Source organism: Ctenocephalides felis, unplaced genomic scaffold (genome assembly GCF_003426905.1).
Source record: "Ctenocephalides felis isolate EL2017-DRISC unplaced genomic scaffold, ASM342690v1 CF-g0.4_SCAFFOLD_03571, whole genome shotgun sequence".
In the NCBI taxonomy this organism is placed as follows: domain Eukaryota; kingdom Metazoa; phylum Arthropoda; class Insecta; order Siphonaptera; family Pulicidae; genus Ctenocephalides; species Ctenocephalides felis.
Window position 1 is genome coordinate 26,564,269 of NW_020539725.1, and position 13,785 is coordinate 26,578,053.

Below are 13,785 nucleotides of genomic sequence, written 5' to 3' on the forward strand. Positions count from 1 at the left end.
ATTATCCAGGATTTAGATATTTTATCTCGAATTGTCCCGGTTTTCGAAAAGTAAAGGTTTAAATTGAATCTTTGCACGAATTTGATAATAAAATTATAACTACCCCTCAAATTTTTGAAACTGATATTGCATACTCATTGATATATCAATGAGTATGCTTATATGAAACAATACGTTATGAAAACTGCTGAATACAAATGGCCAAAGTCAAAATAAAACAGTCTCTCACAATAATAAATTCTAAATTTTCAAAAATTCTAACTTTTCAAAATTAAGAAAACTAACTTTTTGACTACTTGGCACATGTGCTAATTTTTCTAGTTAATTATGAAGAAAAATGAACAGAATTTTATACAAGACTCAAAAGCAAAAAAACTTATGGACCTAAACATATGATAAATATATCAACATAGGTAAAAGAAGATAGAAGATAAGAGTATATGTAGCATATAATCGAATAATGAAGTTCTTACTAGGAGCCAGTAATTCAAAAACAAATTAATTAATTAAAAAAAACTTGTTTTTATAGTTACTTGAATAGTATTTTTGTTATTTTAAAATTATATGTAAGACTCTACACCCCTCCCCCCCCACAACTTTACCGTCAAGGATTAACTCCTAAAAATTGCCGTCCCGGTTGTGACTTAAAAAATGTGGTAACCTTTACTTAATATTATACATATGAGGAATAAATTGAATCAATAATAGTTTATTCTGATTACTAGTTATTTATGCATTCAATTCAATTTAATGTAAATTATTTTAAAATTATTTCTCATCAAAGTCTTTATTGTATAAACTATTTTGTTCAAACTATATCTTCAGTTGATTAAATAAGCTATAACGTGTGATTAAAACTCATATAAGATCTTCTAAAAAATAATATGAATTTAATACTTAAAAACATAACAATTTTTTCAAATATATTTTATATGATGAATGAAATTCATATATGTGGTGAACTCAAATAACAAAATTTTAAATTTTTAAATTAGACTCCTAATAAAAAATATAACTTTTTTTAAATAAAGATAAAGTGAAAAAAAAAATTGTAATTTATATATTTATATCTATAAATGCGCAACTATAAGAAATTTGAAATCTGAGTTTAAAACCAGTTTTTATCATGATACTTATATAAGTTATTATTAAAGTTTCGAAAATCAATTAATAATATTCGCCTCGACCATCAATTTTCCCGCGTTTTCCACTGTCACCCTTTGCGCTTGAAAACGAGCTTTCTAGTCGGTGGGCGCGTGCGCTCTTTAAATCGATACCATATGTAGGAATGCACATCAAAGGCGTAGACATCATAGAAAAATCATGTGTAGCTCATCTTGATTCATAAAATAATAATAAAATAATAAAGTTAAACGATATTAAACTAACAAGTTCCAGTGTGTACTTAAGCATCAACTAGTGACAGATAATACATAAGCCTAACGTTATTTGTACATAATATAGAGTGACTCAAGATAAATTTATTGATAATAATCGAATCAAAATTTGTTGTGTAAAGTTTTAGAAAGTTGATTTAATAATTAAATAAATTGTTCAAAATGTCTCGAGCAAATAAACCTCAAGATATTTCTTTGTCAGATGAAGAAAGAGACGAGTGAGTATATCGATTTTGATATTTTGACAGAGCAACCTTGAATATAATATTTATTAATTTTATATTAAAATCATACATTCGTTTTATATCTACATTATAGAAGAATTAGTGTAAAATTTTTATTTAAATACACTAACAGATTTTTTATTGTAGTATATTAATAATAAATATTGTAATAAAATATTTATGAACTCATATTATTTAGATATTTCATTCCTATAAAATAAATTACGCCTTAAAATTTTCCTTAAATATCCTTGAATTTATAGAAATGGTTTAAACTAGTAAATTGCTTTACAAAATTAATTTTGATATGAATGTATGACGTAGAATCAATAAACTCTGGCATATTTTTCAGAAACAAGTTCCCTAATTTGTCCTGAATAAATGTATGTAGCAAAAACTAAATAAAAAAAAATGATTTCTACACAAATATAGTAATAGAAAAAATATTTCACAAAATGTGATTATTTTGCCTGGTAAAACATGTTTGTTGGAAACCATCAATTTTTTACAATAGATGAAGAAAATCCATGAATAGACTTTTAATTAATTTAGCAAATGAGTTATATAAAAAAATATTATTCAAGGGGCTATTTATCTCATTTTTATGCATGAATGTAATGAAAATGTTAGTTTATACATTCCATAACTAAATTATGAAAATGTCTAATAATATTTATATGTATATTTATATTACGGATACAGGATTAAATTCAGTAATTACAATATATTTTCATATATCAACAAATCGTTAGATTTACCTATATTTAGAAAAATACTGAACTTAGATCAATCTTAATAGCTTGCTTTTCAGTAGAAATAATAGAAAACCGTTCATCAAAAATTATTAGAAAGTCGTTTATGATTATTATTTATATGTTATAGTATATATGCTAATTATTTTCTCAGGTATTATGAAGGTACTGTGAGACTTAGGAACCCACACATCGAACTAATGGATCAAGATATTTTGTATCATTTGGCTTTAGGCAGTGAATCACACGATTTGGTAGAAATGTTTGGTGATATAAAGGTAAATATTTATACACGCATTATATATAATATAATATGTGTTGACATTCCATAAGCATAATCAAATATGAGTAAATTAAATGCTTTGATTTAATAATGATATGTTCTGAAGACACGTTATTGATACAGTAGTATATGAAACAAATAATTGGAAATGAAATAATCGGATTATTAAAATAACAGATAATTACTAATTATTGGGTGATACAAATATATAGAATTTAATTCAATTTTAGTATTTGATCAAATTAGTTTGATCTTTGAAGTTCTTCACTACTAGTTTTAAATTTTCAAGTACATCTTACACTTTCATAAAATTAATTTGCGACAGAACATTATTTTCAGATATACACTAGAGTTCTATCAATGGAGTAAACTCTAAATTATTATTTTTTCGTCTACTCTAACTTTTTTCTTTCTTTCCTCTCTTTTGTGTAACTATAGCTTGTAAGATTACAATTCATTTTGATTGCCATTAAAAAAAAAAAAAAACTAATGGTGTATGGCATCGTGCCTTAAAGCAAATTGCTGGAACTTCCCGTACCGTAATGAAATATTCGAGAAATTTTAAACGTTTTCAAATATATTATTACGAATACTGTGTAACTTTCATTATTTTTACTATCTTGTTATATCTGAGCAAATCAAATGTAAATCATAAATCAATTTATCTCCAGAAAGAACATGAACTGGGGGAATTTCTATAAAACCTTGTACCCGTTAGCAAATAACCTCATTGAACCCAAGGTTCAGATTGGTTATCAGAATAAATAATTTCGAATCAATTTCAAAAAAAAATTACACAAAATTGAAAATGTGCTCCCGTTTAGTCGCAACCTAAACGCATTTGCAAATAATTCTGTGCGACATTTTCACTTATACTGCGCTTAGCTGGGCGGCATTTTTACATTTTTCAACACATAAACAGTCTAAACGCACTTGGGCAAACATTTGTACCAGGGTGGCGCTTAGACTGTGCTTAGCCTGGGTGATTTTTTGAATTTTTAATCCAAAATTACAAAAATATTCTTGGAAAAAAAATTAGAAACAATTTTTTTCCAAAAGCAATTATTTTGTTGAAACAAGCAGAAAGTTCTTTGAATCTTTTGAATCGGACGCTTAGTTCTCTCAAAAACAGCCATTTTTGCACATTTAGTTCTGTATCTGCGAAACCGCTGGACCTGCCTTTGCCAAAAATTAATCACCACTTCTCCTTATCATTACGAATTGAAAAAACACGATTTCTATTTTCTGCACTTTTTGCTCCGTATCTCCGGAACGGCTGGACCTGCCTTTGCCAAAAACTAATCAGCACATCTCCCTGTTAATAGGAATCGAATGTTTTTTGAACCATTCAACTCGGTTGATCCGTGCGCCCGAAAACGTGGACGAAAAAATGCGGACATACAAAACACACACACACACACACACATCCATTTTTTCTGACGGTGAGGTATGCCAAAATGTTCAGAAACCTTCAAAACGTCGAGAAATACAAACATATTCATTTTCGATTTTTGGCCCATTGCTATAACTACCCTACGGGAAGTTAAAAATAAAGCAAATTGATTTTTTATCTAATTTAGATTCCGTAATACAAAGGTGATCATACGTCTCAGTTTGGCTGGGACGAATTTCCAACTTGTGTCCCGGGTTTTTATAAAAGTATTATTTGTCCTGCATTTAGATCTTTTATCCCAGATTTTCAAAAAATATATGCTTAAATTGAAGCTTCGTTCTTACTTGATAACAAAATTACAACTACCCATCAAATATCTGAAAATGTTATATACAACAAAGTGTATGCTTATATTAATAGTAACCTTAGTAATACAAAGTTAGTATCTTCACATGTTTTCAATATTACAAATCAATTTCAATATTGCAATTCAAGTATATTATTTTTTCACAAAGTACCAAAACTCGACCGAGTCTGTCATGTTGTTAATATTACCATATCCGTTGCAATATAAAAAAAAAAATTTTTCGGAAGTCTAAGTATTAGGCTTGCTAAAAAAATTTTAATTTGAAAATTTGCTTTATTTGACTTAAATACAGGCTTGCTAAAAATACATTTATTCAAAATAATCCTTTAATAATTGAATTTTATTTAAATTATAGTTTGTGTGCATGGGAGGAACACCAAAACGTATGGAAACTTTCGCGCACTTCATCATGGAGCAGATTGGTCACAAACTACCAACTGGTACTCAACTACAAGATATTAGTGAGTTCTCCTACCGTTACTCCATGTACAAAGTCGGACCTGTATTAGCTGTCAGTGTAAGTATTTATTTGAAAAACTTACTTTAAACAATATATATTTGCCAAAAAATATAGCAATATAAGAATCACATGACAAAGTATCAATAAAACAAGACCTGCAATAATTAATTTCAAATATAAATATTTTTCAGCATGGCATGGGTGTACCATCAGTAGGAATACTTTTGCACGAACTCATAAAACTAATGTACCACGCACGAGTTAAAGATCCCGTTTTCTTCCGAATTGGTAAGAATAAAACAAATGTTTAGATTTTACTTAAAAATTGCTTTTATCAACTCCTATTTATGGCGTTTTATTTTAAATAATTATGTTTGTAGGAACTTGTGGAGGTATTGGAATCGATGGAGGCACTGTTGTCATTTCTGAAGAAGCAGTTGATGGACTAATGAGGAGCACTTATGAAACGGTAAAAATATAATAAATAATCTCAAATATAAATTATTTGTGATATTTCATTATAAATGTTATTTGAATATTTCAATGTGTGATTTGAAGACAATAACTTATTCTAATATCGTATATTTCAATATTAAAGAATGGATTTTGAGAAAGAAAATAGTTTCTCTAGTTAATAGCATTAAAATGCTTATGATACAGACTTTCATAAATTCAGTATAACATTCTTCTTACAATTGGACTTCCTGACAAAAACTCGAACTTCCCCTTCGGGAAGTTAATAATTTTCTTTAATTTGAACTATTTGCCTGTCTAGAAAGATCAATAAGAATATTTTTATATTTTATACAGGCAGTGTTAGGCAAAATTGTCCAAAGACCTACAAAATTAGACAAGAAGGTAGTGCGTGAACTAAAAGCTTTGGCCGATCCTGAAGATCCATATGACACTGTCACAGGCAGAACAATGTGTACCAATGATTTCTATGAAGGTATCGTGATTATATAATTTTTTTTTATTGTTTTTATTTTAATTACAATCTGTCACACTTAGGGCATTCAGTAATTGTTTTGACTTTTCTTATTATATGAATCTTGAATGAATGGCAACCCAGTAGTTGTCCAGTCCAGTTATGAATAATTATCTATACTCAAAGTATTTGCTGACATTTTATTATATATGCAACTATACCCACGAAAGGCGATTTTCACTTGAGGCTATATTTGAGATCTATAACCTCAAGTGGAAATTTGACATCAAAGTTGCCTGATGTCAGGCTTGGCGATTGCGGGAATCGAACCAGCGAACCCGGGACTAGTTGGTGCTGTCCCACGTTCTAACCGATATCGCCACCGCTGGCCCGATTATATAAATATGAAGCAAAAAAAAAAAATATTATAAGTAATATATTAAAATTTATATTTTTTTAAAAATTGAATTTTTTTATGGTAATCATACAGTTCTGATGATATGACACAAAATAATACATATTAATATTACTGTATGCGAAATAAATTAATTCATTTATGTTGCATATAGTAATATTAAAAAGCATTATTTTGTGTCATTGCATCTGTACTGTATGATTACCTTAAGGTTGTACCATCATTCGAAGAGCCTATAATTCTATATATACAATTCTATAATACAATGACTATAAAGATAAACTATGCCATTTTGAAATGAAATAAAGAAAATCTATTGACTTTCAACTTGAGACTATTACATTTAACGATTTTCTAAAAGCGCATTTACTTGTAATAAAATTCTGCTTAAAGAATTTAATAATTGTGATTTTATTTTAGGTCAAGGAAGAATGGATGGCGCGTTTTGTGATTTTTCCGAAAATGATAAACAAGAATATTTCCAACAGGTAATACTAACCATTATATTTTCTAATTCTCAAACTCAATGAACTGAAATCGAAAAAAATCAGAATAAAATGAACATTCTTTAAGTAAAATTTTATAACGAAAGATTTGCTGAATAAGAAAGTTTGTTCTATTTATTTCGATGTTCATTTTTTTCTAGATTTTTCAATTAATTAATTAATTAATAATGTTATTGTGTGTTTTTAGCTACAACAAGCGGGTATTGTTAATTTGGAAATGGAAAGCACAGTTTTCGCTGCTCTGACTCACCATGCAGGAATAAAAGCTGCAGTAGTTTGTGTCACAATATTAGACCGGCTGAAAAGTGACCAGGTATATTTGTTTAGGCCATAGTTAATGTAATTACTAATTATTTCTCTATATTAGTAGAAATTATTCTGTAAAAAAATGCATAACGAGTATCTTTATTCTTGTTTAGTTTTTTTAAACATGTCGTAAATAATGAAAGAAACATCATAATCAGGGCCGGTCCTACCTTGAATGCGATGCTAGTAAAAAAATGCGGGCGCATGCCTTAGGTGGCGGCGGATACGAAATTTGTAATATAGTTTTTTCAATATCTTTCAAAAAATATATAGTTATTTGCATCTTTTTACCAATCTTTGGAAATTCGTTAAAAAATTAGCTTTAAAACAACAATCTGATATACGATGAGAAAGATATCAATAAGGAAAACGTTTTGCATATTTGGATAGGGCTTTCCCATAGGTAAGCGTTCGATACCTACTTCGAGCAGCCCGTTGTCAGGGAGCAGTGACAACGATTTTCACTTGAAAATATAGATAGAATATATGGGTAATATATACTATAAATATATATATATATATATATATATATATATATACTATAAATATATATATAGGTAATATATGTTTCCAAGTGAAAATAGCCTTCACTTGGCATTGCTTCATCGATAAAAATACTCGCCCTATTACAGAAATTGTAATAATAATATATCATATAGAGATGTGACAACTGATTGGGCCATCTGTCAAACAGACTAATATTAAGTCAAATCAGCACAACAGCTTATAGTACTATTGGGTTCTGATTGCTGTTCAAAGATAATTATAAAAAAAAATATTTGGATATTTTATATAATGACAAATTAAATTGAATAAATCCAACTAATAATGAAAGGCTAGAATTTTTTTTGCTCTCTTGGCATGATTTGCTCAATAATAATTGAAAATGAGAATTTAAAACTAGTTCGGTTCAATAAATGTATATTACGCACTTTTAGATTATATTAAATTAACGAAAATATTTGAATTATTTTAATGAGAAACTGTAAAAACTGTTAAAATAATGCCGGGGGGAGGGTCTAGAAAAAAATGCGGGCGCTGAGGACCCCAGGATCGGCCATGACCATAACAATTCGCTCACGTGAACAGCTTTTATAACTATTCTGATGTGTGCTAGTGGACAATATTTTACATATACATGTTACATATTTTATCACATTAAATACAGTTTTATTGCCTTAATAAAAAATCATAATTATTTATTGATTAGGTTTTGGCTCCTAAAGAAGTCCTAATTGAGTGGCAGAATCGCCCACAAACTTTGGTAAGATATTTTATGTACCTACTGCACGTATTTTGCAATAAACTTAGTTAGATTATAACTCCTGAATGTATGAACGCATTTTTAATTATTAGCTTATTAAAGCCATAACAACGAAATTTCCTAACTTTACTATTTGTACATTTTTTTCTCACAATTTTGTAATTGTTTTTGCCATTTTGTGCTGACATGTGCAAATTATTGCATAAAAGCAAAAACAAAACATTTTAAAAACTCTTTTATTAGAAGAGTTACAATAAAAATTAATTTATTGCAAAATATTAAATCAATTGATATTTTTTCTAAGGTGGCGAGATACATAAGAAGATATTTATCAACGAGAGGAAGGTTACTATCAGATGGGCATGGATCAGTAGCAGTGAAAAGTCCCAGAAGATTCAAATTGGTTCAACAGGAAAGTGAGACCTATGATTAAGTATTTTCAGATATTGTACAATAAAGTTAAAAGAGTTGTGAACGAATTTGGACTACCTTTTACAATAGCTTGGTAATTTTCAAACCCAAATTATCTTTATTAACGCTATAATAGTAAATCCATATTGAAAATGTGGATGCAAGAACTGTTAAAACAGTATTAGAAAAAGTTAATATTAATTTTATGTATGATTTCAGCACCAGTATCAAAAGTATTATTCTTAAATTCCAAAATTTTTCGAGCTACACGCTCATAGTCCCTTAAGACTTTTGGTTCTTAATTTGGCAACATAAGCAAGATAAATTTAGAATTGATAAAATAGAACTATTTGCGCAAAACAATTACTATGTGTTCAATGAAAAATATCAATATCAAATAGTGACTGATTGGAAAAAATCATATCCAACTAAAAAGTAAAAAATTGGCCTATTAATATTAATTAATTCACCTACTTCAGTTTAAAGCCTAAAATTGTTCACTTCGTAACATATCAAAAATAAATTGAAAATAAAGTTTAGACCATTCGCATAAGTTGAAAGAACGCTAATAAAATTCGTCATAATAAATCAATCTATACGAATAATTATGGATGTGATAACATGCATTTTTTCCAGAAATAAAGCGCTGTATACATGTTAGTGTTTATTAGAACTTATTGAATTTTCGTTTAATTAATTTGGCAATCAGATATTTCATGTATATCGATAACATCTATGTATTAATAATTCTAAGAAAGTGCTGGTTTACAGCTGTTAAGAAAATTTTGCAACTGCCATTTACAAATATTTTTTAAATCATTAATATGTGCTTTTTGCAGACAATATGTTAAATAGAATTTATGTTAGATCTAATTTTAGCTGTAACAAATATATAACAAGATCCCGCTTGAACAATAAATAAAAATTACTTGAATGAAAGCAGCATGTCGACAAAAAAATTGTTGTTAAAACATTGGAAATAAATGTTAGACAATATAATATAATATTAACAGATTAAATATTCTGTCGTGAATACTCATAATATTTTTAAATTAAAATTTGTAATATTAGTATGAAAATAGTTGGTTTTATTTGTTTATCAACAAGTACTATTTGCCATGAATGCAGGAACAAATTAGGATAATTTGGTGAAAAAATAATATGATGCTATCTATGAATATTTTATGCAACATATTAAAACTTGAGTCTATAATTAAATCAAACCTACTTTATAAATATAAAAAAGTTAGAACATTTTACAAATAATAATTATTAGGAATATGCTAAAACAAATACCAAATCATCCAAAATATTTCAAGTCTTTGATAATATAACTTTTTTGAATTATTTTTGCAAGAACAATCTGTGCAATACTTAGTAAAAAAAACATCTATAAATGCAATATAAAGCGGGGTCTTGTGGGAGTATATTTGTTAATGTAAATTTATTTCTATTTTGTATTACAAAAATGTTTGTAATACAGTGTATTTTTGTCTAAAATATTGAAAAATAATTTAAATTAATTAAATTAATAAGAAATTGATAGATTCAAATTCTACATTGTATATAACTTATTACACTTATACTTCTATTTCATATATACACGTATTATAATATATAGTTTAAGGTTGCTTAAGAATTTACTGATTACATATTTCTTGATGGAACAATAAAGAAAAACCTTGGATAGCATTTTCTAAAATTTTCTGTATATTTGTTTGTGCAAAGAGTTTGATATATTGTAACATTTAAATAAAAACAATGAAGAGTTATGTTAAATATAATTTAAAATTATATTTTTAAAACGGTATAGTTATTTTATCAAACATCAAGAAATTGCATTACATTTCTGCTTGTAAAACGGTAATTTTTGTATGTTATCCATGTTATATAACTATTAAAAATTACAAATCCTGATACACAAAGAACGATTTTCAAGAAACTCTTACGCATTTTCAATTAAATATCGATAAATGTTTTAAATATAGTTTTTTTATAGTATGACTTAAGCAATCTTTTACTATTCGACATATTTATAAGCATTTGTGTGTGATGTCCGTGTGCATTTACACCATAATATTGTTAAAGTTTCATTAGAGTATTTCTAATAATCTTTTCATTGTTAAAATATTTAAATGTTGTGAATTTTTAGCGTTGTTTGTTGGCCTACTGTTGTATTAAAAATTTGAAAATGAATTCATTATTAAAATTTTATAGCTATGATGAGAGATATTTAATCCATATTATATACTCATATGTAAAAATACTTGATTTAAATAAATATTTAAATACTTGTTAGGAAAAATCAATTTTATAAGAATGGCGCGTGTACCTTTATATTTATAAAGACCTACTTACATAACCGGGTGCAACTGCAAAATCGTTTTAGGTAACATTAGGCATCGATATTAGGTAAATTTAGATAATTATATATTTATATATATATATATATATATATATATATATAATTAACTAAATAATCTAATTTGCGTCGAAACTTAATACAGATTTGATCTTTGTTATATTTACACCTAACACTCACGTTTAAAATTACTTGTTAAACCCTGTATATATTATCTATTGTCTAGGGTTATGCTTAATGTTATTGAAATTTTAAACAAACAATTTCGAGAAGTGAGAAAATACCGGTTTCTAACAACATGCTGATATATTTATAAGTTAGCCAATATGCATTAAATTTAAATAATTTGTTAGAAACTTAATATTGAATTAATCTATTGCAGCTATATTAAATGTAAAGTTAAATGAAAATACATAACGTTTGTAAAATATATAATGTTGTCGATAAAAAAATATTACTATTGCCGTTATCATTCCACAGACTTAAGCCCATATTTCTTGTAACAGGATTTTTGTCAAGTTTTCTGGTAAGGTGAGCAAGAATTTTGCGCCACATTTACACTTATTTTATCTTATATATAAAAATGAATCGCAAAATGTGTTGGTAAGCGCATAACTCAACAACGCCTGGAACAATTTGGCCAATTCTTTTTTTAAAATGTTTGTTGAAGTCCAAGGATGGTTCTTACGGTGAGAAAAAATCTAATAATTACCGGAAAAAAACCTAAAAAACAGCCCTTTTCTTTTTCACATGCAAACGTTTTCTAACTAAAACGTAGAATCATTTTGAGCTTTAATTTTTTCATAATGCGTAAATAAATAAGGTGAATTAGAAATTTATAAAGGTAAACTGGTGGACAGGTAAATTGGAGGATATGTAAAATGGTAGAGAGGAGAACTGGTAGATAGCCGAATATGTAGACAAATAAACAGGTTGACAGGTTAATTGGTAGACATGTAGAACGGGATGAAAGGTAAATTTGTAAGTCGGTAAAATGGTAGATTGATAAACAGGTTGATAGGTAAATTAGTAGACAAATTTTTAAGCAGGTAAATTGTTTAACAGGTAACTTATTGAACAGGTTAATTGGTAGACATTTATAACAAGATGACAGGTAAAATAGTGTATTGATAAACAGGTCGATAGGTGAATTGGTAGACAAGTAAATTAGTGAAAAGGTAATTTGTTAAATAGCTGGTGTTCAGGTAAATTGAAGGATATGTAAAATGGTAGATAGACAATTATCAAGACGGATTAACAGGTTGATAAGTAAAGTGGTAGACATGTGAAACGGGTTGATATGTAAATAGGTTGACAGGTAAACTAGTAAGTCGGTGAAATGGTAGATTGATTAACAAGTTTATAGGTAAATTTGTAGACAAATTGTTGAATAGGTAAATTGTTGAACAGATAGTAGTAACGTTAAACTAAATGTAACAAATACACATCTTTGTTCAACCTTTTAATTTAAACTAAATCAGGGCAAAGCGTGAAGGGTACAGCTAGTGATTAATAATAATTTTGTGTATTTTTAAATAGAATATTATAAATATATACTGTGAATTTCACAATTCATATTTTATAGATTTAAAATGCACTAATGCGTATAAGTGTTCAAACAGAACATTGTATAAAATGTAAACAATAAATATATATGTATCGTATCCGATTAGGATGAAACCATAAGATGATTCAATTTCATATTTTTAAGAACTAAATGATATAATAATAATAAAAGTCCAAAAAATATAATAAAAAAACTGCAGTAAAGAACCAATAATGTAAATGTCAAACAAGCGAATATTTACTAACATTTATAAAAACCCTAACTGCGACATTGAAAGAAGTTTCATCAATATTACATAATTTTATCTTCATATAAATAAAATTAAAAAAGACTTACCTTTACAGCAGCAATATGAAGAGCTGACGGAAAGTAAACAATGTAAACTTACACGTTAAAAATCAGTAAACTTTAGTCAAACAAATGTCACATTATATTCAAAGATTCAAAGTACGAGTATAAAGACTTCGCAAGAAATGACATTAACCGTCACATTCTGTCAGCAACAATGCAAATTGTCACTTCTATTCAGTTTTTGAGTACATTTTTATTAATTTCCAACTAGTAATAAACATGCTTCGTGCGAAACTGAATACTTATTTTCATCAGTCACAAACACATATTATGCAACATGTAAAGAACAAAACACAACAACCATTTTTCAAGATTTTAAAAACATCATCACGACTATAAAAATTTAAATTACTCCATACATAATTTAAGAACTATTCACTTATTACAATTGAGTGAGATTTCCTAAAAAAAATAATTATGTAATATTTATTGCAATTAAAATAAAGCAAAAGCAAAAATTCACTGGACCTTTTAGTTACTTAGCTTGACTTATGATTAACAATTACTGAAATGTCGGTGGTACGGTACATTTAGTCACCCCAGTAGTACCACTACAAAAAACAAAAAAAAATAGAATAAAATCTGAGATTAACTTCACTTCAGTTATTATAGATATCAAGTCGAACATAATTATTAAACTGACACCTAGATTAAAATATTAAATTAATAATGTAACAAATGAATTTATAAAATTATTAAATCTGGAGTGCTAAGAATGGAGTTGGATGCTTAGTTATCTATGGTTGGAACTATGCTGGAACTGTTCAAAGAGGTAATTCCGTTATTGTACCGTTATACC

The 13,785-nt window shown here is 27.4% G+C and overlaps 1 protein-coding gene across 1 annotated transcript; it reads left to right on the plus strand.

Annotated features, from left to right (window-relative positions):
* Window positions 1-1,559: 1,559 nt before the first annotated feature.
* LOC113385867 (uridine phosphorylase 1-like) lies at window positions 1,560-8,728 on the plus strand. The gene is made up of 10 exons (XM_026623694.1): window positions 1,560-1,615; window positions 2,528-2,651; window positions 4,772-4,933; window positions 5,068-5,164; window positions 5,257-5,345; window positions 5,687-5,825; window positions 6,640-6,707; window positions 6,913-7,038; window positions 8,242-8,295; window positions 8,600-8,728. Exons 1-10 carry the CDS (start codon window positions 1,560-1,562, stop codon window positions 8,726-8,728), a joined length of 1,044 nt encoding a protein of 347 aa, XP_026479479.1.
* Window positions 8,729-13,785: the final 5,057 nt, after the last annotated feature.